This window comes from Polistes fuscatus, unplaced genomic scaffold (assembly GCF_010416935.1).
Source record: "Polistes fuscatus isolate 324 unplaced genomic scaffold, CU_Pfus_HIC Scaffold10, whole genome shotgun sequence".
NCBI lineage: Eukaryota > Metazoa > Arthropoda > Insecta > Hymenoptera > Vespidae > Polistes > Polistes fuscatus.
In genome coordinates, this window is record NW_025112998.1 from 1,715,339 (window position 1) to 1,741,108 (window position 25,770).

Genomic DNA, 25,770 nt, shown 5'->3' on the forward strand with positions numbered 1-25,770 from the left:
CTTATTTTATATGTATATAATAATAACACAAATTAAATTAATTAAATAATTATCATTTTGATTTTGTATTTCATAAATCTTGTATTACCGATCGAATGATAAAATAGGTGACTTACTTATCGATAGTTGGTTATTACGTTGGTAAACAAGATTTTATCAGTAAAAAATATTTTTTTCTTTAAAAAAAAAGAATGAGGAAACAAACTCGTTTAATATGACCCTTAGCCTATGATAAATACGATAGTGTGCAAGGCCATAGCAGTGGCTGCCACGTAGCTATAATGCATTTAAATAAGAACATTTCAATGTTTTCACAATCGACTTAACAGAAGAACCTGATCAACATGGCAACTATTCGCTTAGGACAAATATTATTTTCTCGCGTTTCTAACACCATTAGAAAACCGCAACAATGCTCATCTTTGATCAAATATTATTCTTGTAAGTTGAAAGTAAATACATTCGATTGTTAATATTAAATTCGATATTCGATTATCGCAAAGATTAAAATGTAAATTTATTATTATTTTCATTATTAATATACTTATTTTTTACATATAATTGTTAGTATATTTAATTATGAAATTTTATCGACCTTATATATCGACCTTATATATACCTTATATATTTATAAACAATTGCATAATATTTTTATTTTTATTGAAAATAAATTTTTTTGATATGCCGGTCATTTCAATTGTAAATTATAAGTCACAAACAATCGATTAACGTCGATAACGAGACAACATTTAAAAAATAAGAATACATCTTTTTAAAAACGATTAAAAAAGAAAAGAGTTTTATTATATTTTATTTTTTTTTACAAAATGCTAATTTAAATGTCTCAATAATTATTTACAGCTCAAATGAAAACTTATGAATTAATAAAAGTAGAGACTACAGGAGAAAAAAATAATGTTGCCTTAATTACTTTAAATAGACCAAAAGCATTAAATGCTTTATGCAATCAGTTGATGACCGAATTAAATGAAGTTATTGGAGAGTTAGATAAAAATGATAATGTTGGAGCAATTGTTATCACAGGAAGTGAGAAAGCATTTGCAGCTGGTAAATATTAATATATTGTTTATTGTATAAATATATATAGATATTATTCAATAAATAATTTATTTAGGAGCTGATATTAAAGAAATGGTTAATAATACATACTCTCATAGTATGAAAGGAAATTTTCTTTCATTTTGGAACTCAGTTTCCAAAGTTGTTAAGCCAGTAATTGCTGCTGTAAATGGATATGCTGTAAGTACTTTTATTATATTATTATTATAAAATTTATATCTTCTATAAACAGAAATTTTTATTTTCAGTTGGGCGGTGGATGCGAATTAGCTATGATGTGTGATATTATTTATGCCGGAGATAAAGCAAAATTTGGTCAACCTGAAATAGCTATCGGTACGATACCTGGTGCTGGTGGTACTCAAAGATTAACTCGAATTGTAGGAAAAAGTAAGGCAATGGAAATAGTACTTAGTGGAAATCCTATAACTGCTGAAGAAGCTGAAAAATGTGGTGGGTAATTAATTAAAATATATATTTTTGTTTCCTCCGCAAAAAAATTTGAAATAAAATTAATATTTTTTCAGGTTTGGTTAGTAAAGTATTCCCATCCGATAAGGTTGTACAAGAAGCAATTAAACTTGGTGAAAAAATAGCTTCTCACTCGCAATTAATAGTATCTATGGCAAAAGAATCTGTTAATATGGGTAATTACATTTTATTTTTTATTTTATAAATTAACAACATATATTATTAATTAATTTTTAATTGTAAATTAGCTTATGAGACTACATTGCAAGAAGGATTACACTTCGAAAAAAGAATGTTCCATGGAACATTTGCCACGGTAAGAAATATTTTTATTACAAGTAACATTCAATATTTTTGCTAAAGAAATTAAAAATATTTTTACATTTTTTCCAGGCTGACAGAAAAGAAGGAATGATTGCTTTTACCGAAAAGCGTCCACCCAAATTTACTAATCAGTAAATTTATAAAATTACATATTAAAACACACAAGGTGCTTCCAGAGTTTTATACTACTATATACTCTTTAATAGAAGTAAGTCTTCGAGACTGAGTATTATTTTTATAATAATCATTTATGTATATATAATATTCGTATAATTATTAATCATATATATAATCAACATAAATACTGCTCTATTCTTATTTCAATCCTTAAGAGAATCTAATTATAAGATAAATTTAAATTGTAATATTACAGATGCGCAATTTTGATAAGTACATTTAAATGAACAGTAGTAAAGTAACTTCATACATTACATTTATTTCAATTATATATACAGATATTCTGAAGAATAGAAGTATAAAATTTCAAGATAATCACGAAGACAAATATATAGTCTACATAAAAAGAGTAGTTTTAATATATATAATTATATATTATTTATATCTTTTTTAAAATTAAAAAACATAAAAAATCTAGTTTTCTTTAAAGATTTCTTCCATATTTGGTAAGGAGAGGATGGCATAGTTTCTTTTTTATATATCTACATATATTGACTCATTTTATTAAAATAATAAAGCTTTTTTAAAGAAGTATTGTAATGCTCAAACATAAATCCAAGCTTTATACATTCAATTGTTATTGTAACTGCATTTGAGATTCCCTAAAACTTCTATGCTTCTTGTTCTGTATATTTGCTTCAATAAGGAACAATATGCCTGCTATGAGAGCTAAGCTAGTGCCAACTACAGCCATTGCAAAGGACCATCCAAAATAATTATGTGTATGACCTGGCATCCAATTATCTGTATTTCCCATGCATGCAAATATGACGACAGCTATGGAACCATGGATACCGCTGGTGAACGACAAATAACTAATAATTTCAATAAGTAGAATATATCTCTTTTCCGTTGGATGACAGCATAATATAAACAACAACATTAATCCAAACGATACCAAAATAAGTAGAAAACATACTGTGAAAAATAATTGAGTAGCTATTATAAAACCTGTAAGAAAATGTTTTTAAAAGAATATAATACAATTTATTAACATCAAAATATTAATCGATATTAGGCATTTGTATAACACAAAAGAAATATTAGTATGATTTAACTTATATCATCCTAGATAACAAATTTTTAACTTTAAACGTAATATTTACTTACGTGGCAATAAAAACGCTCGAATATGATCGTATCCTGTAGTAAATGGATCGTAAACCCACCTACAGCCTACAAAAAATTGTCTAGGTGCATCGACTTCATATGGACTTGGTAAAGACTTAAAGCAATGCACCCAAAGGCCCATTTTCTCAAATTGAGTGCCGAGAATTCTAGGATCACTGACCAACCATTCTGGTGTACCAAATGCTAGACTTATAAAAACCAAAGCCGATACAAGAACCCCGCTACCTACATCACCAGATAAACTTCTAATCTTCTCCATGGTTAATTCAATGTATTCCTATTTTGTGAAGAAAAAATATAATTCAATAAAATCTATTAGGATTATTTAGATTCTTAAAAAAAGTCAAGTCTTGTTTTCTATTCATAAACATCAATTACCAATTTTTATAGAAAATAATACAATTTTGTTGAACATAACCTTATAACTAACAAATTAGTGAAGACGAGTATTGAGCGTAAGTATATATATACTTAAGTAAAATTGACCTGAAATACTTATTGTTAGATTATTTTTTCAAGTGCGTAATAATTAATTTAACATATGATATGTAAAATAATGCAACGTATCTTTTATATACGTAATTAATTTTGATATGCAATACTTATTGGTACAAAAAACCTTATTTAAATTTTGTATTAAATTTTCCTCCTATGATTCATAGTTTTTCATAATCGATGGTAAAAATTACATACAGTAATACAATACATATGTATATTATGTACATAACATTTTGAGGTTAAGTAGTTATTAGTATTTTAAAAATTAATTTTATTAAATAATTAATCTTTAATACATGTTACATGATTTAAAAAATATATAATGTACTTATATTTTTTTGGTGGAGACTATAGAAGCTTTATATACAATAGTTTATATTTACAAGTATTACTGCTTTTCTTGTCTTTTTTTCTTTATATAAAAATTAATATTATTACGGACGGAATTAATAATACATGATTTACAGTCTGTAAAATGCAACGAACTTTATCTAAATATTCTCTAGAATTTGATGATATATATATATATATAGTCTTTCTCCTACAACCTCTTAAGATTTAACCCTTTGAATGCTATAAATGCATATATGCATTTGCAATTGAATGCAAATAAAGTAATGTTTTGTGCATTGATAAAATTGTTCTTATATTATTTCATTTGAGAGAATAATAATTATTGTTTATCGTTAACTGTATTTAGTATAATCAATTAACTGAACTCATAATAGCAATAAAGTATTCCGTCCTTATGAAACATTTTAGTTAAAAGTATTCAGCACCCAAAGGGTTAAAGTATATAACCGTAAAAGTGTTTTAATATATATATATATAAATTTAGATGCATAACATGGTATATAAAATGATAAAATAACATTATATTAACATGTATACAATTATTAGTCTTTCTAGTATCTCCTAGAATAAATGATATATATTTATAAATATATTGCAATTAACTATATCAGTTATAGCGATTGCATTTGTGCCTGGACGGATTCTTATTTCTATTTATGCGACGCATATTTTCTGGACACATGTCCTAACATTAAAAATATTTAAATGTAATCTCATCTATATGAAAAAAATAGCAAAATTCATTATATGGAAATGTGTATATATTAAATAGTAGTGTGAGTTTTTTGTTCTTCATTCAATATTCTTTCTATTTTCTTTTTATATCTACGCCCTTCGATTAAGAACAATATACCAGCTGCAATTGATATGAAGCTACCAACGACTGCTAAAGCGAATGACCAACTAACATCATTGTGCTCCCAATTTGGTAACCAATCGCGACCATCACCCCTGGCACCAAATATTATTACAGAAATAATGCCGCATAGGCCAGATAATGATAAAGATCCACCGGTTGCCCATAAAAGCAGTTGAAACTTTTCATGGTTTCTTGAACAACAAGTATATGTTATAGTTAAAGATCCAGCGATTAACAATAATGTCATACAAAGAGTGAAGAAAAATTGTGTTGCGACAAAGAAGTCAGGTAAAAGAATATCATGAATGATATAATATTCTTCTTCAAAAACCCACCAGCAACCATAAAATCTGGTATCATATAGATGATGAGGATCTTCAAAACCTTGGAAACAAACTTGCCATAAACCTAAGGAAAGGAGGTAAACATTTAATATTTATTAATAGTAATTATTATAGTCTCTGAGTCATTATGAATGACACATTCTTTCAATTAATGAATTAAATATATAATTCAGAATATTATTAATGAAAATATAAAATTCATTTTTAATAGTGATCGAAAATATGATATAAATTAATTACCTATTTTTCTAAATGTTGGATTCTCCAATTTACCATCAGTTTCAAGCCAATTGGGTGTGGTAAACGCAATAACCACAAATATGAAAGCAATTAGCGTCAATATAACTGCAGCCTTTCCATTACGTGACTTTCCCATTGTGTTTAATTGTTAATTAATAATTAACAATTATTTCAATTATTTATTGTCACGATTGTATTTATTTCACTCGCGTTAATTGTATTTTAAAAGTTTTCGTTTACATAAACATTAAACAGAAAAAACACGAATGACATTTATTGTATTTTGAAGATGAATGACTCTACTAGTGAAATTTTATGTGCATAAGTGGCACCACCTTGTGGAATAAATTTGTAACAATTAATTAAACGTAACCGTCAATTTAAATGTAACGTTATAATATATAATTATTTAAGACTACGTAAGTACATATATTTATATAATTTTCGTCAACGGTCTAATCACATTGAATTCCTAGTTCCTGTCAGATCACTGAAGTTAAACAATGTGGACACGATTAATAAATATGGATGGATGGTTATCCGTCCGAAGAAATAAAAGACAAAAAAGATGGTAAAAAGTAACGATCTCTTTAATAGTTTAAATAAGTACGAGAGAAATTATATAATTTACACATTTTATAATTTACATGTTTGTTTTTACTACTTATATTTATTTTTTTTAAAGTAAATATAAGTTATTCGAAATTAGATAAAAATAAAAATATATTATAAGAAATAGGATATGTTGTGATACATAATTAAATTTTTTTTCCCATAGAATGTATTATAAGTCTTCCCACAAATTCGAGATATTCACACTGTAAAAGACGAAAATGATTATTATATTAAAATCTCCGAATTGGTTGACTAATGTAAGTATTAATAATATTGAATATAAACTTATATATACCTTGGTTTTTGCTTTATGAAATATGCGGCTTTCCATTCCATAAACATTTAAAAATTTAGAAACATTATGTCTTGCTTCTACGGCTTCTTTACTATGTATTTAAACATTTCAAGTACAATATTTAAAACAAATTTATTTATAATGTATAATGTTTAAAAATACTTACAGTATTGCTAATATATTTTTCCTGAGTTCACTAGAACGCCAATCTTCAGTGCTCGACATATTTATTCTTTCTGATTGTTAGTGATAATGTTTATTATATATATGGATTGCAAGGGTGAATAATGTTTCTACCAATGACATAATTAATCTATAGATAACACCACCTTGCAAAATAAATTGGTAACAATTAATTAGACGTAACCGTCAATTTAAATGCTTGTTTTTATTATTTATGTTTATATTGTGTAAAGTAAATATTAGTTAGTCGAAATTAGATCATAATAGAAACATATTATAACAAATTGAATATATTATAGTATATAATTAATCTTGTTCTTCTTGAATATGGGATATAAGTCTTGCAATAAACGTGAGATAATCATCCTGTAACAGACAAAAATGATTATTTATTAATTTACTTATAATGTGACAAATATTATTTTTTCAATTGGAAGATCACTGGTTGCTATATTAATAATATTAAATATGGATTTATATATACCTTGTTATCTGCTGTCCAAAAATAGAGATCTTCCATTGAAAAGATGTGAAACAGTGAACACTTACTTGATTCTCCTACAACCTCCTTGCTACGTATTTAAACAGAATAAACATTTCAAGTACAATATTTAAAAAAAGTCTATTTATAATGTGTAATATTTTTAGAAATAATACTTACAGTATTTGTAATATTTTTTGCCTAAATTCATAATAACGCCAATCTTCAGTAGTCGACATATTTATTCTATCTTATTGTTAGCGATAATATTTACTATATATACGGATTGCAAGGGTCGATGATGTTTCTACTAATGACATAGTTAATCTATAGATAACACCACCTTGCGAAATAAATTGGTAATAATTAATTGGCATTTTTTTGTTCGGCCGTATTAAGTCCTTTATAAGGCTCTAACAAGTTTTGCGGAAATGAACGCCACAACATCTAGGCCTGAATGGTCTAAACCTGTTTGAAGATATCGTCAATACCGATCTTGGCAAAAATAGAAAAGAATAGTAGACATAGAAATAATAGAAAAAAAAATTTACATTTATATCCGACTATATATTAGCGGCGTTCGTACCCCCCCATATTAAGAATGCCCCCTATAAATGGCGCTCGTATGATCCATCTCGTGGATGCCGCCTATAACTGGCGTTCGAAACGAAAAGGATGAAAATAAATGATAAGCGATAAATAAATTGTATTTGACAATGAATTAATTAATGTAATGTGGAAGGTCTAAAAAGAAAAATAGTAATTGTATAATTGTATAATTCAATTAACTTGTAAAGCTGAAAAAAAAACAATAGATTCATTTTATAATGAAAAGAGTAATCTGATTAAGAAAGATAGTTAAGAAATTGTTTGAAATTGATTATAAATGTAATATAAATTTGTTTTTTCAATGCAATGTTGTAAATATTATATAATTGCAGAAAACTTTCGTTCCCGCAATTGAGAAGCTTTCATATTTTAATTTAAAAGATTATTATATGATATACTGCATAAGTTTATTCAAGAGCGATGTTGACTAGCTAATACTAATAATATGCACATATACCAAAGTCATGCGTTAGTGTATGTATACGTTTCAAATATATTTATACATATATTTTTCAAAATTCACATTTTCACTTGATTTTAGACAACACATTAAGAAAACTATCTATTCTTATAGATACTAAAAACTAATATTTTACATTCGACACTCTTATCTTATTTTTTAATAGTAATAAACATCAAAAAATTTGTGTGGTGCTTATTATTATAAGTATATATAATTGATTATGTTTTTATGCAGATTATTAAGAAGTTTCCATAATATACGATATATAAAATATATAGCGTATAAAGTGGTCCATTAAGTTTTTCTTGTATATTGTATACGAGTAGAAAATGTTTGATACTTTTGTATGTTACATTTTATTACTAGATATGATGTATTGTCATGTTGTTCTTCAATTATGTATAATAATACAAGTGATTGTCATTAAGATGAAAAATTGAAGAAATATTGAATAACGAATGTTTAAAATGTTTCTTGATATGCTCTTATTTTATTTAAAATATTATTTTGTGCGTGTACTTGTCTGTACTTTAATTTCTTAAAATAGATTTGGTCTCTAATTCAATACTTTTTATTATAAAGCTTTATTGGAAACTTCTTAAAATCTTACAATAGAAATAAGGAAAAGAGAGAAAGAGGCAAGAAGAGAGAGAACAAGTTAGAGTGAGAGAGAGGAAGAGAGAGAGAGAGAGGAGAAAAACAAGGATGAGGAATTTTTCTCCAAAAGGGAATAGGACTGGACTTCAATGCATATCACAGTTGCAAATCTCTGCTCGAACTACGTTGGTACGATGGTAATAAAGGGTGGAAATTAATAAATATTGATATAGAGTTTGTATCCTCGAGTTTGGTCAACGAAACTCTTTAGTTACAATCAAACACGATTGATCCTTATCGTTTATTACGATTTTTCATAGTGAAACGTCTCCAAAAGTTGCCGCTTTTCTTCGGTGGCATTGCTGTTGGAGTATCGTAACTATAGCTACATTCATCATCTGTATCTTGGGCACTGGGTGTTTCTCTTGTTGGTGAACCACCGTGTCCAGAATCCCTATCACCATCTGTACCATTTTTTTCTAAACCTATTGAAAATAATAAATAAATATATAAGTATCGTTTCTGTAAATCTATTTAAAAAATTTAATGTTACATATTATTTTAAAATGATTAACTTTTTAATTAAATATAATTACAGTTAAGAAGAAAACAAAATAAGGATGTCTTACCACCACCTGCTCTGAGCATATCAAGAAACGTGCTTTCGGCATTGCCACGCGTGCGTCCCTGTTTTTGAGATGGCGTACCAAAACTGAGACTCTGAATATTGATTTCAGCTTTGAGTTGTTCCGGTGGTATGTCATCGACGCGGAACTCATTAGGATCTTCAACAAAAGCCTGTTGAAGATCACGCATAATCTTCTTGCGTATCGTCTTCTTCATTGAAAGATGTCTCTCCAAATGTTTGACGTCGCTTTCAGTAAGGGTTTTACTGTTGTCCCGTCTTCTGGTCTTCTTTTTCTTACTGTTCTTCGGACTTTCTTCTTCCCCAGAAGTAGAACCTACCGAAACCGCGCTGTCGTGCCCAGCAGCTTTTTCTTCGGCTTGCATACGCGCATTTTCCCATTTATTACCAAAACCGAAGATGTCACGTAAATGAGGTATATTTCGATCGGCTGTCTGCTGTCTTGCCATCTTATTTATCAGATTAGATACGTTCTGAAAATACACAAATAATATTTATAATTATATATTGAATAATAAATCAATGTTTCAATAAATTGTTAAATACAAAAGAAAAAGATTTATATTAATTATATACAAATATTTTTTAGTCAATTTATCCTCATGGATCATCCATCAATCAAATCCGAATCTACCTAACTACCTACCTACCTACCTATCATCGCCAATATTTCCTGTTTCTATCAAACACGTTTCTAGAATCAACACAATTTGAAAATGCAAATGACTACATGTTTATCATCGGTGAGTCCTTTATACATTTAGAAAAAGATTGATTATTGAAATAAATGTTTATAATTTTAGAAGAAATATTTTCCAGACATTACCTAAGTCACCATCCAAAAAATATCCCTGCCTGTCGTCTAAGTTCTAGCTCTTATATACAACACGAACAATTCCGCAAACCAGCTGACCGAACAAACGCGCACGTATCGTTAGATAACCGCAAAAAGAAGGGGCTACGTGAAAGGACTCTTGCTCGGCTGATCTCCTGGAAGCACCGTTCGTTTATCCGCTTGCTGTCGTTTCGCCGTACGGAGGCGAACTCGTTGCCAGGCAGCCCCGAACGAACGAGCTCTCGAGTTCTTTCCAGGTTTATCCAGGTAGTGATAAACGACAAGAGAGTACATCTCAACATGTCCTATTTTATCCAAACCTCCTTCCCTCCTTGCTCACCTTCCTTACATCTTTTTTATTTTCTAGCTTCATTTTCCAAGTATCAAGTTCGTTATGGTATAATCAAGACATTTGACGACGACAACGACGAAGAAAATGATGATGATGATGATGATGATGATGATGATGATGATGATGATGATGATGATGATGATGATGGCGTTGATGAGAAAACAATGATGATTTCTAGCGTTAAGTCAGAGAAGCTGTTCTTTTCTGTCTTTCAACTTTGAAACCGGTACGGTCAAGCGACATATGGGATGATGAACCGCTTTTTATTACGTTTCATGCACCTACAAAAAGTCTACCTAGCTTTATTTTCAATGATCATTTTATCTAGTTAATTACGTGGACGGTGCAGGTACATAGATTACATAATGCAATACCTCTCTCTTTACTCGTACGTAAGGAAAATTTGTTAAACCTTATCATATTTGAAGAAATGTTTTCAAGAATGAATATTTACGGAAATGATTTCGGGTAGATTTATTGTATTGAAAGAAACGAATTAAATTCTTTTTATTTTTTTATTTCTTTTTATTTTTTTTTGAGACTATCATGCATACATTCGTTTTCTATAATTTGCTATTATTCGTGAAAGGTCGGAAACAAATTCGATGGGTTGATATTAGCGCTATTTGCGAAGGTGCTTTTCTACATCCGAGGTTAAACCTTTCACAATTGTTGAAGAGTGACTCTCGACTTGGTTACAAGTCAGATTATATATGTGTATGCATATATATATATATCATGTAGCTTGTAATATGCACGTTCTTTTAGAATTTATCCATATTTTTTTCCTTATGAAAAGAAAAAAAAAAGAAATTATCCGGTATGACTGGTTCCATCGAACGAGTATTACTATATCTCTACGAATATACGTAATTCTGACAACATCGCAAGCGGTTATTAAAAATGTAATATCGAAAAAAATGGTCCAATATGGATGGAAGTTCAATATTGATGAATTTTCTTTTAACTTAAGTAAAGTAAATTTTTGTTTTTCGTCCCAACTATTTGATTAATAAACAATCCTTATATATATTGCATATATGCTTGAATTAAAGAATAAAAATACATAACAGAGAAATATATAGACATGTTTAAACGATAAAGAATGAACAAATTAATTAAAAACTGATTTGGAAGAATGATAAGAAAAATAAAACGCTGGGTTTAATGTGCCAACCTGTCTGACAACAATCGTCTTGATCTACTGCCGAATTGATATCATCTTCCAAAGAAGAAAACTATAGATGAATTTATTACAATTTCAAGAATCCCTGTATAAAACAAACAAAAAATATAATAATCAGTTAGTACTTACGACGAATTATAGTTTCCCCTTCGAAAAGAAAAGAACGTCTGTTATGAATAAAACTTCTTTTCACACGGGGTGAGATCTATCACCGAATGTACACTGTGAATGAAGGAACATTTCTTATATTTATTTATTGATTTATTTTCCCTTTGAAAAAACACACGAGAAAAAACTTGTTAATAAATTCTTGCATTTCCATTTACAGTTTGCACGAGTTATTTTTACGTTGATCGTCCTTGGTCAGGAGATACGCATCGTCTTTTACCGTTCAAGGCCAGCGAATTGACGGAAACTAAGCGCAAAAAAAGGAAGAAAAGAATAGGAAGTAATGGAAAGAAAAAGGATGTTGATGTATGTAAGGAACGAACGCGAAAGAACTATCCGAACACTTTGAACGTCGTCGCACGACTGAACAGCCATTCGAGACTTTCACTTGGAGGTACCGTGAAGAGAACGTCGTCGTCGTCGTCAGCGTGCTCTTCGTCGTCGAGGAACGTATAAACCCTTCTTTCCTCTTCTTAAACTTCTCTCTCACCTCGCCACAATTTGGTTATCGACGCCCACACTCTCCGTAAACTGAATCACGATCGAGTTCTCTCAGTGCACGAGTAAATCCTTCACGGAGGTTGTTGTTGATACGTTACTCGAACTACTTGCTTGCTCTTCCGAGTTTTATTTCAAATAAAGAAATGTTAAATGTTAATGACCAACCGTTTCAAGCTAATTCAAATGAATTCAATATTTTTTTATTTGGAACAATAACGAGGAATGCTATCTTTTTCTTTTTTTTTCTTTTTTTTTACCACTTTTATAAATTTCATAAGTAACTTAATAGGGAATGCTAACAAGTTAGCGTTGGAAGTTTAAGATCAAATGTATTTAACATTTTGATATGGGAAAATATTGTAGGAATTAAATTTTCTTTTTCGAAATTTTTATTAACTCGTTATGATTAATTATTGATCAATTGAATCAAGACAATTCTTATTTCGAGGAGAAACATCCGTCTTCTTATTCTTTCCACGAGTTTAAATCAAGATAAGAAACGTTTGAAAGTTAAACGATATGAAACGGAAGCGGCTGGTGAATCCTTACGTAAAACTTTTTCTATTTTTTTTTTTCTTTCTCCATCATTTTCTAGTACAAAATTCATGTTGATATATTAAGAAATCTTTGTACATATATATGTATTCTATAAATATATATATATTATTCTGATGCAGGCGAAGAGAAGTGAAACAAAGGAGAAGAGAAGCCTCTTTCCTTCGTGCTCATCGTGATAGTCCAGTAATCGACGCGTAATCGAAGCAGGTTTTAACCAGGCGTCTACCTCTCCTGGCATAATCTGACTTTCCATCGTTATACAGTTACTCGAGGGTGAAAGGTGAACCCTAGCTCCCTTCCATCTCTTGCCGACAAGAGTCCTGAATTCATAAAGTGAATCGACGAAAGAAAGATCGTCTTCCTTCCTGTTTTTAGTATCAATAAAAAAAAATCAATTTCTTTCTTTTTTTAAAGAAAATAAACATAGAAAATGAATTAAATAATATTAGATACAATATGAAATTCAAGAAATATTTTTTGAAGTATCTTGACCAACAAACTAGCCATGCGCTCTTTTCAAATAACGATCTTATCTTGTGTAGAATAATAAAAGACTTCACAACATGTCCCTGAATAGTAGAAAATCAAAATCTAACTTCTCTTTAATCTATCTCTTACTATTCGATCAACGTATATAACATTCGTTATTCTTATTTCTTTTTCTTTGATTTTTTTTTCAGGTATACATGTACTATGCCCGACGAAAGTGACATCATATTCTCTTCACGAACCAGTTCTCATTGACTCTTAATACCGGTTTTCTTCGATGGAACCTTCGCAGTATTCTACACTCTTGACGGCATTGTTGTTCATCGGGTGAGGTCGTAACCTTAGGAGCTCGTATGTTTTACGTACGAACGATTGCGAACACATGTATATAGTATATCTATACTCCAATTAACCAACCCTTTACACGATCAAATTATCATTTATAATAACAATATTAATTTGCAGGAAATTAAGCAAGGCAACTAAAGAAATGGCCATTATTCAAAGAGAGTGCAACGAATTTGTAGAAAATCGATGAAACGATGTTGGTTATTTATTTCTCATCGAATCGCTTTCTCCATTAAAAATCTTTCTTTATTCTTCGTGAACGAAGAAACAACAACATTACCGTATGTATGAAACAATGCCCTCTCCGTTTTGTTTTCAGTTTGTAAGGCGGCTCGTGTATACGCTAGACCGAGCAGAAACCTCAAGCTGCATTACATAAGAGAAAAGTGTAACCAACCCTCTTCCTTCACCTCCACTTCCATTTCTACCTCCACCTCCACCTTCTCTTCTTCTTCTTCTTTTTCCTTTTTTATACACTTCTTCTTATTCTTTTTCTACTTGGGCAGCGTGTTTGCTATCGGATCTGCGTATCGTGGGCGTCCAGACGAATTTAACGCAAGTCGAACACTTTCACAGAAGCAACACGATGAAATATCCATAGACAAGTTAAATATTATAAGAATCTAATCATATTATGATAATATTGTAATAGATCATTAAACTCAAAGAGAGAGAGAGAGAGAGAGAGAGAGAGAGAGAGACAATAAGATTTAGAAAGTATTACAAATTAAATTGTGATAGAGTAAAGTAATTATGGTTCCTTTTACTTAATTGATTATCTTATTTTTTCTTTGGGGGTGGATTTCTTTTTTGTTAAGTTTCATATTTGATAACACTTAACATCTTGTTATATACTTCTTTGCATTTACTAGATACTTTCGACTTCAATGATAAATTAACTTTTCTCTTTTATAAATGATGTATTATCTATTGTGATTGGTTTGATTATCTTCTCTCTTTCTCTCATATTTTCATTGAAAATATCCTCCTCTCGGTAGTTTGATATAAATTTGATTCGCAATTAATGCCAATCCATAGAGCTCTCTCTTACATTGGAGAAAATTCTCTCTCGATCTCGTTTCTCTTTTCAATCTGGTAAAGTTGAGAATCATTTCTTACAAGTGGTTTATGATGACACTCTCTCTCTCTCCCTCTCTCTCTCTCTCTCTCTTTCTCTATATCTTTCTAATCCCAATTGTGTGCGACTTTCGCGTCTATTAATTTTCTTTTTTAAGATAAAATCACACACAAATCCTTCCAAATGAACGAATTACTCGTTTCTATCTTCGAACGTGTGAAAGTAAAATATGACAGTAGACATCAAATTTATATACTGTGGGTGTTCTTCCTCTGTAATCTTCCTTTCTTTTGATCTTATCTAATTTAATTTCTATTGAGATCAATTTTATAACGATCAAATGAGCATATGTTTTGATTCATTTGCTATTTTTTATTCTCTTTTTTTTTGTTAGGAAGTACACGAAGATATCCGATGATCTTAGCAATGGTTACTTTCACACGAAATGGAGTGAGTCGTTTGCGGTCGAGAGAGTTGGATCTTCTAAAGGAAAAGATAGAACCTTAAGAAGACGAGGATGCGGTGTACCAAAAGAGAAGAAGAAAAAGAAGAAGATGATGATGAAGAAGATGATGATGAAGGAGAAGAAGAAGAAGAAGAAGAAGAAGAAGAAAAAAAATAAGAAGTTGCTTTGTGATATATAATTCAATGCTCGACCATCGAACGGTAATATCTTTGACTGCAGACGTAGACACTTATATACACACGTTTATTTATCTTTTACATTTGCATACTTTTCTCGTTAATTATTATTCTAGACGTTCGAAAGAATAAAATAGATGACTAAGTCGTTTTACATAGGACGTTAAAACAAAGTAGAAGACTACCTTCAAGTAATTTTCCTTCGAGGATTCATCTCTCTCGTTTCATGACCTCTTTTTTTCTTTCTTTTAACTTCTTATCTTATATTTTGGTATAAGTATTAAAGTAAGTATTAAATGTTATATAAGAAAATTTCTATATATATATATATATAAAATATATATTTAAATATATATTATAATACTTGTTTTATATTAATAGACCTAAGAAGAAATATTGTTCTGCACGAACGCTTAGCGAGTCTATAATTTTCTCGTTTTAAAGCGATTGTCACCGTTTGTTCCAATTGAATGGGTTGACGTTCCCAATGTGATTTATTATTTGAAACTGTCGATATAAAATCCACTATCCCCGTACATGTAAGTATATACCTCGTTCTAGAATATTCAGAATACAAAATGCTTGAAATGGTATATACATACGAATATAACACGTTTATAGCAACGAACTCGATTAGATTTAATCTATGAACTCGTTGACAAAAAGGGAAGAAAAAACTGAGAAAAAATAGAAGAGAAAAAATCGTCTGATCGATAAAGCGTTATTTAAGAGTAAAGTTACTAAAAAACTCGTTTCCTTTTTTTATTCTCTCTATTTTTCTTTTACTCTTTCTTTTTTTCGTGATTCGAATCAAGTGTATACGACCGAGAAATAAATATATATATATGTATAAATTATATATACATAGACATCTTTTTCTTTTGCACAGACATCGGATACTATATACTGGATGTTGTGCGAAACCGTTATGCAACCTGTAGTACGTAAGCTGGCGGTCTTTGCTCGCCTGGATTCCAGTTGGCCTGTCCTCTTATATTGTGTCCTGCGTATAAGTAAGAACATTTAGGACAACAGGATGAAGAAGTACGATGTGTAAGATATCTTCCCTATAAAGGGATCATAAAAGATCTTTCTTTTTTTTTTCTTTTTCATTTTATTTTTATATTTCATTGAAAATAAAATCACGTTGAAAGTCCAATTATCTTTAAGATCAACCGGAAGTACTTACACAGTATTTCTTTATTGCTAAATGTTAAAGATTTTTATCGGATTACCGAGTTCTTATCCGTAAGAACATTTTCTCTCTCTCTCTCTCTCTCTCTTCCTCTCTTTTTACAAACGGAAACGCATCGAAACGTACCCATCGAAAACAACGAGGGAACACATATACAGATTTGTTTGATTATTTAGAAGGCAGTCATTGGAACAAAGAGAAACTGCCGGTCACATCGGGATCTTGGGTAACTCGGTTGGATTTCGTAATAAACATACACACACATACATATACACTTATATTAAGGCGAATAGGGTTCCATGGTTATGCGAAGTGTATCGTACTTATACGTATATATATATATATATATGCATAGGGTGTTCCTTTCGTACAAAGGTATCGATTCCACGTAGAATAAATAAGAAATGTAGAATTCAATCACAATGAAATACTAAATAAATTTTTGTGCAAACAAAATTTGATAAGGCCAAAATTGTCTATAGTATATTATTTATTTATTATTTTTTATATGGGTAAATAAAATTATATTATGGTGTTTATAATAGTAATTAAAAGGACACCTTGTGTGTTAAGGTATCGAACTGTCGAGAGATTAGAAACATTGCGTGGGCGACGTAAACGGGTTATATTCAGGATCGAATGTTGCATTGTGAAAATCGTTCCTTTCGCATGCTGCTCGAACTAACTGCCATGCTTTATGTTCTCTTTATCTTTCTCTCAGTAATTCAATTCAAACAATTTTTTTAAATGTTTTTTTAAATCTATTTTATGTATGTATACACATTTGCAGGTGGACAGATTGAAGATTCTAAAATCAATGGTAAGTATAATACGTTATTCGTTTTGTCTATTTTTCAGTTTTTTTTCCTATTGAAAGTAAGTGATGTTCCACTCCCGTTATTTTTAGATGACGTTCGTAACTCGTGCCGAGGAAAAGAAAGGAAGACGTTCTTCCATTGATTTTATGAGAGAGATTTGATCTCGCTGAGGTAGTAATAATAAGTAAGTAAGGTGAAGAGTCGTCGTCGAGTAACACACAACAACCAAGGTGATCCAGTGCGAAAGCGAGAGGCCTTTCTGAGGGACTCCCAGAAGAAAGGAAAGATTGACGGAAGGAAGACAGAGTCTGAAGAGCAAGAAGAAGAAGAAGAAGAAGAAGATAAAAACACAGGAATGAAAGAAGAAAAGAAAAGAAAAGAAAAATACTTATGAAACCTTCGAAGAGACAATGAACTAGTAATAAAAGTTAAAAGGGATGATGGGAACCTGCATTATCGACTATCAAATACATATACAAAAGTAATAATATCTTTCTTCATGAATTGAAATAACGAATGGTCGAACAAAAGTCAGGATGACCGGTCCTAATAATAACATTTCATACGAAGAAAGTCATGATAATCATGGGGTATCAAATGGAAATTATATGTCTGACAATGTTCCCTGATTCCTGTCACGTGATTGAAATCATTTCTTCTTTAACATAATGATTATTTTCTCTCAGAGATTTTTTTCAGTTAAATCAAAGCTTCGGTGGTCAGTATTCTCTTAAACAAAGTCTGCGCTTTAATCTTATCTAAAACTTGTCATAAGCACAGTGGTAGTATAACGAAGATTAATTGGATTTAAAGATGATTATCGTGACACTACCGAAATCTCAGTTAATTTTCTCTGGGAGGGAGAATTTGTATGCCTTTCTGTATGATCTGACACGGTCTGTTCAGTGTAAATACATGTATACACATACAGTATATACGTGTGTTTCTTTCTTTCTCTTTTTGTGTTATTATTCATGGGTACACGTGAGTGCAACAAAGAAGGAGACAGTGAATATGACAAAGCAAAAAGGGAAGCTAAAGAGAAAGAGGAAGAGAGGAAAAGAGAAAATGAGAGAGAAGAGACAAGCTAAAGAGGGATCATGGTGGTCGATGACGCCGGCAACGTCAGAAGATGTCGGCATCGTTGTTGTTGGTTCCCGGCTCGTGGGAGCGTCGCTTTAACCGCCTATTTCTCCCGCCACGTTATAACGCTGCATGAAGCCGTCTCGCCGTCTCGCGTAAATACTGTGCGGACTGCTGTATATATATACAATACATATACATAAACATACATATACATATAGAAATGTAAAGTAATAATAAAAATGTATTAACACTCTGCACTTCTTGGGTGCCGCTATTGTGCCATTAATATCTTTTAGAAGAGAGGTTTGAACTTTCCAATTTTTAAATTAATTGAATTTATTGCAAAAATATAATTAAATGTGTAATCTAAAATAAAATTTAAATATTATCTTTTTTACAGGTAATGTCATTGTTACAGAAATATTGAAATGAAGTAAATTGTAGTTATTGAAAAAGTAGATTCTATTTTATACGTCAATACTTTGAATGAAAAGCCATTGTCCTTTCTATACAATGATGCCTTCGTTGAGTTCAGTGAACAGTGGAAACAGACTACTGGCTAGGTAAATAGACTTGGAAAACTTTATTTTGGCCTTGTCTCGTTGAAGAAAATCCTTTATTTTATAGTTCTCTCTTCCCAGTATATTTCTCTCTTTTTTGTTATTTGCAGATCAGAATACAGCTTTGTATAGTTTGAGAAATAATATGTTGATATATATGTGTTGAATGTATATAACGAGCAATGAACTTTCTCAACCTTCGAGATCCTGAACCATGAGACCATTTTTCCCTTTCATCGAGTAAAATGTATTTTTAGTCGTCTGTTCTTCGACGCTGTACAAAAGGAAGGAAAGAGTGCAAGTAACTTTATTTTGAAAAACAAAAACAACTTGTGCCCGAGGAATGCTTGAACCAGCATGGACTATTTCTATCCTGCTGTTGCTGTTTCTCTTTCTCTCTTTCCCTATCTCTTTTATATTTTATTTGATATTCAAAAATATATTATATATCATGTTATACCTTTTCTTTGAAAATAAAAAATAAAACTCATCTACTTCTAAAATTTGCAAAGAATTTATTCGAATTTATTCGAATTTATTCTATTTACATATCTTATTTCAGATATAATGTCGAGTACATATTTAAAAGGAGAAAAAACATTAAATCGTACCAATAACATAATCAACGCTTATTCGATGCAACCCCTCGACATACACGTGATGATTCATCACAGATCGTTCTCAAGTAATTTCCGATTCACTTATAAGCGATCTGAGAGAAGCCATAGAAAATGAGGAAGAAGATATGCGACTTTTTAAAAAAAAAACACATGAAGGCTCTATATTTCATTAATATATCTATTGCAATGGATCGATGTAACTGTTACCACTACTACTTCGATTACTATACCATAATATTCTAACTTAGGGCTTTTAAAACTTTTATGGACCGAGACCCACTTTCGAAAATGATAATTTTTCGCGAATCCACTTGAGACTGTAATTTGCTGTCGAGAGAGTGTTGATTAATGGGCAATTCAAAATTCATTTGATTTCAATCTGAGAGATGAGAAAAAATTCAATAAAAATAGTAATTCTCATATTATCTTTAATTTAATCGACTTTGAATAGTTCATCCGACGATTCTCGATAAGTAAAACTCTACTAATGAACGAATTAAGTATTCTCATATTTTAATATTTACGCACTTCATTAATGGGTTGTTGTTATTTCACATTATGGGAATTCCTATTGCAACTTTGAAGAGAATATAAAAATGGATACGAAGAAAAATAAATGATAGAAACTATATTTCCATATATTCCATACACAACAAACATATGGAATAAAATAATATAATATAATATAATAAATAGAAATAAATGATAAAAATTATATATAGAATATTTTCCACATATATTCTATATATGGAAACATAGTTTTAATCATTTATTTCTTCGTATCCATTTATAAATATTTTTTTTATCTTTTTTCAGATAGCAGAGATTGTAAAGAAAAAAAAAACTGTAAAAGAAAAATACATTCAAGGATGCTTATGTAGAAATTTTTTGCTAGAAAATTACGAACTAACGTGAAATAGAATACGTATCGTCCAACTCATCGATTGCAGCATAAAGAAGAAGGAAAATATCTGTCATCAATTAGAAAAAGAAAAGTGTTCTTTCTTTTTTTTAATTAGCAATACATAAGATGGACGCGTCTTGAGATAGAAGGATGCAGGTCAATCGTATGGAATTCTAATAATGAACATTTTTTTCAACGCAATTTATCTATTACAAGTATCCTGGATCGTAAATATCAAAGTTCAAGTAATCGTTCGTTCCAACCGAGCTTATTTTAATTACACGTCGCTGATTTTATTATTTTATGGAAGTAAAGTAAGGTATACGTGTGTATATTATTTAAAGTTAAAACGCAATACATTTACTCTTATTGCAAAAGATAGAAAAGAGGTATCCTATATAAGCGTAAAGCATCAAAAGGGTCTGCAAATGACCCGTTAAGTATAGTAAATCAAAATTGCTAGTGATATAATTAATTAATATTATGGCATCCGTGGCCTGTGTGACTGATCTATCGATCCAACATAGAACACTTGTGTTGCACTCGGTTGACCTCTCTAACTATTGCCCTGACCTTTTTCTAAAGGTTGTACTATGATATTATTTTTAACAAAGAAAGTTCAATGAAGATATTAAAAAAAAATTAATTTAAATAAAGAACGTATGTGTGAACGCATCGGATAACAATATTATTATAAGAAAAATAGCAAGATTATCTGGATAAAAAAATTTCTCATAATCTCACATTCGTAAAACTTTTTTATACATAGGTACATAAAAAAAGAAATAAATCTTGTCTATTATATACAAAAGTAAGAAAGAAATATATAGCATATAATAAATCTTTTAAAGATTTGCAAGAAGCGGATATTAAAGAATCTTATTTACAAATCGAATATTATCGAAGTATTTCCTCGTTTAAATGAGACGTTACACGAGCTCCGCAAAATATTTTCTTGCATAGGTGAAACGTCATCCGCGATCAACCTCGATTCATTTCCTTCGAAGGATAAAATGTTGTGTCAGGATTTTGAAATGTATTCAACAACAGGATCGCTCCAATTTCATTGCGACACACGATTTCTAACAGACATCATTTATATTGCATTGAAGCAATTTATAAAAGCAAAACAGGAAGACAATAATTAAGTATATACATACATTAATATAATGTATCAATATTTAATTCAAATTATGTAAACAATAATACCTACTTCTTTTTTTCAGAATTCGATGTTTATCTTTACAACACGTTCAGAAAATTCAAATTTAAGAAAATTGAATTAAACTACGACAAAATTTGATCTGACATTAAAGAAAATATTTTCAAGGATATTTATAATTTATTAACAATGTTCATAATTGTTTAATCGATAATCAAAACCTTACCTAAGGGTACAGTGATGAATCTTGAAAGCCCGCGCTTCTTTTTCTTTTTCTTCTTATGTGATTGAATGTTTAGCTACTAGTATGAATCAAAATGAAATAACACTGACATACTTAAAAAGGTTAATTATTAAATAACAATTGATTGAAAATGTATTAATTGATTGAATATTTCAGGTAAATAATAAAGAAGTTGATAAAGTGTATCAATGATATGTCATATGAGGAAATTCGTTAAAACCTTTCTACACGGAGAAGGTTCGTAGAACACTAAAGAAGAAGGAGAGAACTGAGCGTGACTATGGCACATCAATGGAGTACGCCGGTAATCACCCCCACGCACCGGACCATTGCGCATCCGTTATACGCACGTGCATATCGGCTTGCTCCGATGAATTCTAGCAAAGGTAGACTCTCATTGATCGAAGCTCATCAAAAGCCATGAATTTTTACATCTAGTCATATGAAATATAGGTATATGGACATATACCTGACGACGTACGTCAAACTTTATACTATAATCTTCTTTTTACTCCAAATGACACTTTATTATGTGTCAGTGAAACGCAATAACATAAGTAAAAGAAATCTAGATACCACAAAAAGATATAAAAAATTCATTTTCTACTTAGAAAATGTATAAATCTATTTTTATAAATCAGATCTTTTTCTTGACCTATATACATTTTGTATTATAATAATCCTTATCTCTATTCGATTGGTGGTTTTTTATAATTGATGCATTATGTAATTATTATGGTGATATTAATATTAGTTTGAAAGATTTATAAGAAGATACGAAAATTAATTTTTTTTTACTAAGAAAACATACAAATCATTTTTATAAACTATTCAATATTTTTCTTGATCTATATAAAATTTGTTGTTATAGTAATCGTTATCTCGCTTCGATTGGTGATTTTTGTAATTGTCGTATCACCTAGAATTTGTAAATTATTTATTATAATGATATTAAGATTAATTGGAAAATTAATAGATGATGATAATCAAGAGACTCTCACCGTCTTTGCGTCTTCGAGGCTCATAGGAACGTATTTCTCGTTAATTATCTGTACCAAATTACTACGAACTTGATAGAAATTATATTGATCTTTGAGCCAGTGTCTTATTGTAGCTAGTTTCTCATAAAGTTCAATGTACGGATTTTCTTTCGTTAATTCAACACTCGTATCTATAAATGAAAAATAATAAAATATAAAAAATCAAACCGAAATACGTAGCATTTAAAATAATTATATTTAAAAAGAAAATCATTTTACCAGGACGAGTATAATTAGCAATATTTGGAAATTCGAGAGGTTTGAACAAAATTGGTTCGAATTTTTTCGTATAAGGAGTATCATTAAAACAAAGTCCAGCAACAAGTTTCGAGATTTGTTTCTGCAGACGATACATTTGTTTGATATCAAATCTCGAAAATTTATCTTCGTTAAAATCTGTTGTCTTATCAGTTCTCGAGGATCTATGAAAAGCGTGTGATTTCGTTCGTTTCTTTTTCCGTTTATTTTGCTGCTGAGAAAATAATAAAATGTTAAATGTTTACTGTACAAATCAATAGGAAAACATTGAAAAAGAAGAGAAAATTATTTTTATAATTTTATCAATACCACTCGTAGATTGTTATCCGCCTGAAGACGATTATTATTAGAAGACATAATTGCAATTGAATCTTTATCTTTATCAGATAATTTTATTCTTTTATCCTCGTTATTTCTTTGCTCGTTCTTTTCAAGTATTATTTTTTCATTTGGAGGATTATCCGTTTTATTATTATCATTTATCAAGGTTGAATTTGACGATTGACGTTGACGGGCCAACGATTCTGACTTATCATTCTTAGAAGAATCTGTTGCGTTATCATTTTTCGTTGCTATTGGACGGCGTTTATATTTTTTTCTACGATTTCGAAAAGACGTTTCCACCTGTTTAGATGATCTCAAAAGTTGAACGGGTGTTATGTCGCTTACGTCTCCGTTAATACTTTCGATCGTTTTAACGTAATTCGATAATTCTTTGTTAAGCCCGATTTCACATTCGCTGGTATTTTCTATTAATTTAGGTGATACTAACTCGACGATTTGTTTTTCACTGGAATATACAAAAAATATAAATTTATTAAAATGTTTACATTATAAATTGGATTGGTCAATAAGTAATGTTACTATTCTTTATTTTTAAAATTAGTGAAAATGAATTATTCTTATACCTTGAGATTTCTGTTTCTTGTCGTTCAACTATAAAATCCTTGTTTAATACAATATCAACTTTCTTTACGCCAGATCTCATGCTATCTTCAATTTTCTCTTCCTCTTCCTCCAAATTAGACGACTCATTATTCGTCCCTCTTAGATCATCGTTAGACTTCATCGTTGACAATGTCGTACTCGATGCTTCTTCGAAAGTATCATTGACATAGTTCGCCGCTTGTTCAACAAGCAACGATTCATATTCTTCTATTTCTGATAGAATTTTTGAATTACTATATTCACTATCAATTAATGAATTTTCTACGATAATCTCTTTATTGTTGTCTTCCATGTTTTGAACTTCTTTTTCTGATATTTCTTCTTTACTTTCTTCAATTTCAATGCTTTCATTTTGGTCCGTTTGAGAAACTTCCTTTTCTTCTGATTTCGTTGAAATATTCTCATTGGTTTCGATCACCGAAAATGAGGAGTTATTAAACAATTCTTCGCTTATGTTTTCCGCTGATTTTGTTTGTATATCAATCACTATAGTCGATGAAACTTTATCTTTTATTGTAGATCGTGACGTATCTTCTTCTTTCTCCTCTTTTTCCACTTCTATATGCGTTTTAGGCATTCTCACGTCGAGTTTAGATTTTAAAGGTATTTTTATATTATTTAATTTTTGTTTATCTTTCATAGAATATTCCACTGATGGACTTATTATTGTGCTTTCAGTACTTGAGTTCATCGTATACCTTTCCTCCGTTCGCATTTTATATTTTTTATCGATTTCTTTCAAACGCATTAGCGCTGCAGCTGCTTTAGAATGCAACATTTTTTTTCTAAGAACACTTAGAAATTTAATACGTAATTGAATGAATTAGGTATGATCAACTTCAAATTTGTATATTTGAAGGGTTCCTCGATTAAAATAATACTGACGCCATAATGCTTCTATAAGTACGTAACTATGGTAACACGTTATGCTCGAAATGACAACAGAAATAGTATTCTAATTCTATAGTTTTGTTATAAAATAAATAAAAAAATGTTTAACGACATTTAAATATTTATATTTTCTCATAATTGGATTTCAAATTAATGATCAATTAACAATCTGAAATAGCGATATTTATATGTCAATACTTGTAATAATGTTTTAATTGCATAATTTATTCATTTTTTAAATTAGTCACAATCTAATGAATACAAGTAAAACGTTTAAAATTCGCATTCCACAATGTTAATATTTATAACTTTTAAAAGTAAAATTTACATTTGAATTTAATTCAAAACAAGATGGGCGCCTTCGAAAGAACCAATCAACGCTTTCTTTACACGTACTTCCTGTTTCTATTTAAAAATTATATTCATTTTAATAAGTAAGAAGTAAAGAAATAAACGAGTAATAAAATTATTCGATAGCTTAAAAATAAATAATTTTAATATATATATTAATTATTTATAA

The 25,770-nt window shown here is 29.8% G+C and overlaps 5 protein-coding genes and 4 long non-coding RNA genes across 14 annotated transcripts; 4 read left to right on the top strand and 5 right to left on the bottom strand.

Moving 5' to 3' along the window:
- The first annotated feature begins 227 nt into the window (after window positions 1–227).
- On the top strand, window positions 228–2,303 carry LOC122526013 (probable enoyl-CoA hydratase, mitochondrial). Of its 2 annotated transcripts, XR_006305930.1 has the most exons (8): window positions 228–441; window positions 862–1,068; window positions 1,136–1,260; window positions 1,329–1,533; window positions 1,608–1,727; window positions 1,800–1,867; window positions 1,945–2,083; window positions 2,249–2,303. XR_006305930.1 is itself a non-coding variant. In XM_043649118.1 (7 exons), exons 1-7 carry the CDS (start codon window positions 345–347, stop codon window positions 2,008–2,010), a joined length of 888 nt encoding a protein of 295 aa, XP_043505053.1. In that variant the 5' UTR covers window positions 228–344; the 3' UTR covers window positions 2,011–2,303. The 2 variants fall into 2 exon arrangements, 1 of the variants encoding a protein (XP_043505053.1); XM_043649118.1 differs by having other exon boundaries at window positions 1,945–2,303.
- LOC122526014 lies at window positions 2,292–3,695 on the bottom strand. 2 transcript variants are annotated; one of them, XM_043649120.1, is made up of 3 exons: window positions 3,670–3,695; window positions 3,163–3,460; window positions 2,292–3,003 (listed from the first exon to the last, which is right to left on the bottom strand). In XM_043649120.1, the coding sequence occupies exons 2-3, from the start codon at window positions 3,440–3,442 to the stop codon at window positions 2,630–2,632; spliced, it is 654 nt and encodes a 217-aa protein (XP_043505055.1). In that variant the 5' UTR covers window positions 3,443–3,460; window positions 3,670–3,695; the 3' UTR covers window positions 2,292–2,629. The 2 variants fall into 2 exon arrangements, with proteins under 2 accessions (XP_043505055.1, XP_043505054.1); XM_043649119.1 differs by lacking the exon at window positions 3,670–3,695 and adding an exon at window positions 3,562–3,663.
- An 860-nt stretch (window positions 3,696–4,555) lies between these two features.
- LOC122526016 lies at window positions 4,556–5,690 on the bottom strand. The gene is made up of 2 exons (XM_043649122.1): window positions 5,479–5,690; window positions 4,556–5,302 (listed from the first exon to the last, which is right to left on the bottom strand). The coding sequence occupies exons 1-2, from the start codon at window positions 5,612–5,614 to the stop codon at window positions 4,800–4,802; spliced, it is 639 nt and encodes a 212-aa protein (XP_043505057.1). The 5' UTR covers window positions 5,615–5,690; the 3' UTR covers window positions 4,556–4,799.
- LOC122526018 lies at window positions 5,689–9,405 on the top strand. 3 transcript variants are annotated; one of them, XR_006305934.1, is made up of 3 exons: window positions 5,689–5,897; window positions 5,955–6,049; window positions 6,257–6,519. It is a non-coding gene; the product is annotated as an uncharacterized LOC122526018 (long non-coding RNA). The 3 variants fall into 3 exon arrangements; XR_006305935.1 differs by lacking the exon at window positions 5,689–5,897 and adding an exon at window positions 9,320–9,405 and having other exon boundaries at window positions 5,904–6,049; window positions 6,257–6,350; XR_006305933.1 differs by lacking the exon at window positions 5,689–5,897 and having other exon boundaries at window positions 5,904–6,049.
- Window positions 6,183–7,540, bottom strand: LOC122526017. Of its 2 annotated transcripts, XR_006305932.1 has the most exons (5): window positions 7,233–7,540; window positions 7,056–7,143; window positions 6,555–6,937; window positions 6,389–6,479; window positions 6,184–6,296 (listed from the first exon to the last, which is right to left on the bottom strand). It is a non-coding gene; the product is annotated as an uncharacterized LOC122526017 (long non-coding RNA). The 2 variants fall into 2 exon arrangements; XR_006305931.1 differs by having other exon boundaries at window positions 6,183–6,296; window positions 6,389–6,937.
- LOC122526015 lies at window positions 8,699–22,406 on the bottom strand. The gene is made up of 3 exons (XM_043649121.1): window positions 22,096–22,406; window positions 9,351–9,840; window positions 8,699–9,206 (listed from the first exon to the last, which is right to left on the bottom strand). Exons 2-3 carry the CDS (start codon window positions 9,814–9,816, stop codon window positions 9,016–9,018), a joined length of 657 nt encoding a protein of 218 aa, XP_043505056.1. The 5' UTR covers window positions 9,817–9,840; window positions 22,096–22,406; the 3' UTR covers window positions 8,699–9,015.
- Window positions 15,733–16,708, top strand: LOC122526019. Its single transcript, XR_006305936.1, has 3 exons — window positions 15,733–15,809; window positions 15,906–16,063; window positions 16,414–16,708. It is a non-coding gene; the product is annotated as an uncharacterized LOC122526019 (long non-coding RNA).
- Window positions 16,946–18,599, top strand: LOC122526020. Its single transcript, XR_006305937.1, has 2 exons — window positions 16,946–17,539; window positions 17,627–18,599. It is a non-coding gene; the product is annotated as an uncharacterized LOC122526020 (long non-coding RNA).
- A 551-nt stretch (window positions 22,407–22,957) lies between the features above and the next one.
- LOC122526021 (MATH and LRR domain-containing protein PFE0570w-like) lies at window positions 22,958–25,276 on the bottom strand. Its single transcript, XM_043649125.1, has 5 exons — window positions 24,320–25,276; window positions 23,721–24,201; window positions 23,373–23,625; window positions 23,115–23,284; window positions 22,958–23,032 (listed from the first exon to the last, which is right to left on the bottom strand). The coding sequence occupies exons 1-5, from the start codon at window positions 25,135–25,137 to the stop codon at window positions 22,991–22,993; spliced, it is 1,764 nt and encodes a 587-aa protein (XP_043505060.1). The 5' UTR covers window positions 25,138–25,276; the 3' UTR covers window positions 22,958–22,990.
- Window positions 25,277–25,770: the final 494 nt, after the last annotated feature.

What these genes read in the sequence shown, in the direction of transcription:
- LOC122526013 (XM_043649118.1), top strand. Translation starts at nt 345, where the DNA reads ATGGCAACTATTCGCTTAGGACAAATATTATTTTCTCGCGTTTCTAAC. An exon ending in TGAGAAAGCATTTGCAGCTG is followed by an intron (nt 1,069 to 1,135) that starts GTAAATATTAAT and finishes TAATTTATTTAG; the next exon opens with GAGCTGATATTAAAGAAATG. An exon ending in CTGCTGTAAATGGATATGCT is followed by an intron (nt 1,261 to 1,328) that starts GTAAGTACTTTT and finishes TTTTATTTTCAG; the next exon opens with TTGGGCGGTGGATGCGAATT.
- LOC122526014 (XM_043649120.1), bottom strand. Translation starts at nt 3,442, where the DNA reads ATGGAGAAGATTAGAAGTTTATCTGGTGATGTAGGTAGCGGGGTTCTT. An exon ending in TCGAGCGTTTTTATTGCCAC is followed by an intron (nt 3,004 to 3,162) that starts GTAAGTAAATAT and finishes ATTTTCTTACAG; the next exon opens with GTTTTATAATAGCTACTCAA.
- LOC122526016 (XM_043649122.1), bottom strand. Translation starts at nt 5,614, where the DNA reads ATGGGAAAGTCACGTAATGGAAAGGCTGCAGTTATATTGACGCTAATT. An exon ending in TCCAACATTTAGAAAAATAG is followed by an intron (nt 5,303 to 5,478) that starts GTAATTAATTTA and finishes TCCTTTCCTTAG; the next exon opens with GTTTATGGCAAGTTTGTTTC.
- LOC122526015 (XM_043649121.1), bottom strand. Translation starts at nt 9,816, where the DNA reads ATGGCAAGACAGCAGACAGCCGATCGAAATATACCTCATTTACGTGAC. An exon ending in TATGCTCAGAGCAGGTGGTG is followed by an intron (nt 9,207 to 9,350) that starts GTAAGACATCCT and finishes TATTTTCAATAG; the next exon opens with GTTTAGAAAAAAATGGTACA.
- LOC122526021 (XM_043649125.1), bottom strand. Translation starts at nt 25,137, where the DNA reads ATGTTGCATTCTAAAGCAGCTGCAGCGCTAATGCGTTTGAAAGAAATC. An exon ending in CAAGAAACAGAAATCTCAAG is followed by an intron (nt 24,202 to 24,319) that starts GTATAAGAATAA and finishes TGTATATTCCAG; the next exon opens with TGAAAAACAAATCGTCGAGT. An exon ending in GCCTCGAAGACGCAAAGACG is followed by an intron (nt 23,033 to 23,114) that starts GTGAGAGTCTCT and finishes TACAAATTCTAG; the next exon opens with GTGATACGACAATTACAAAA.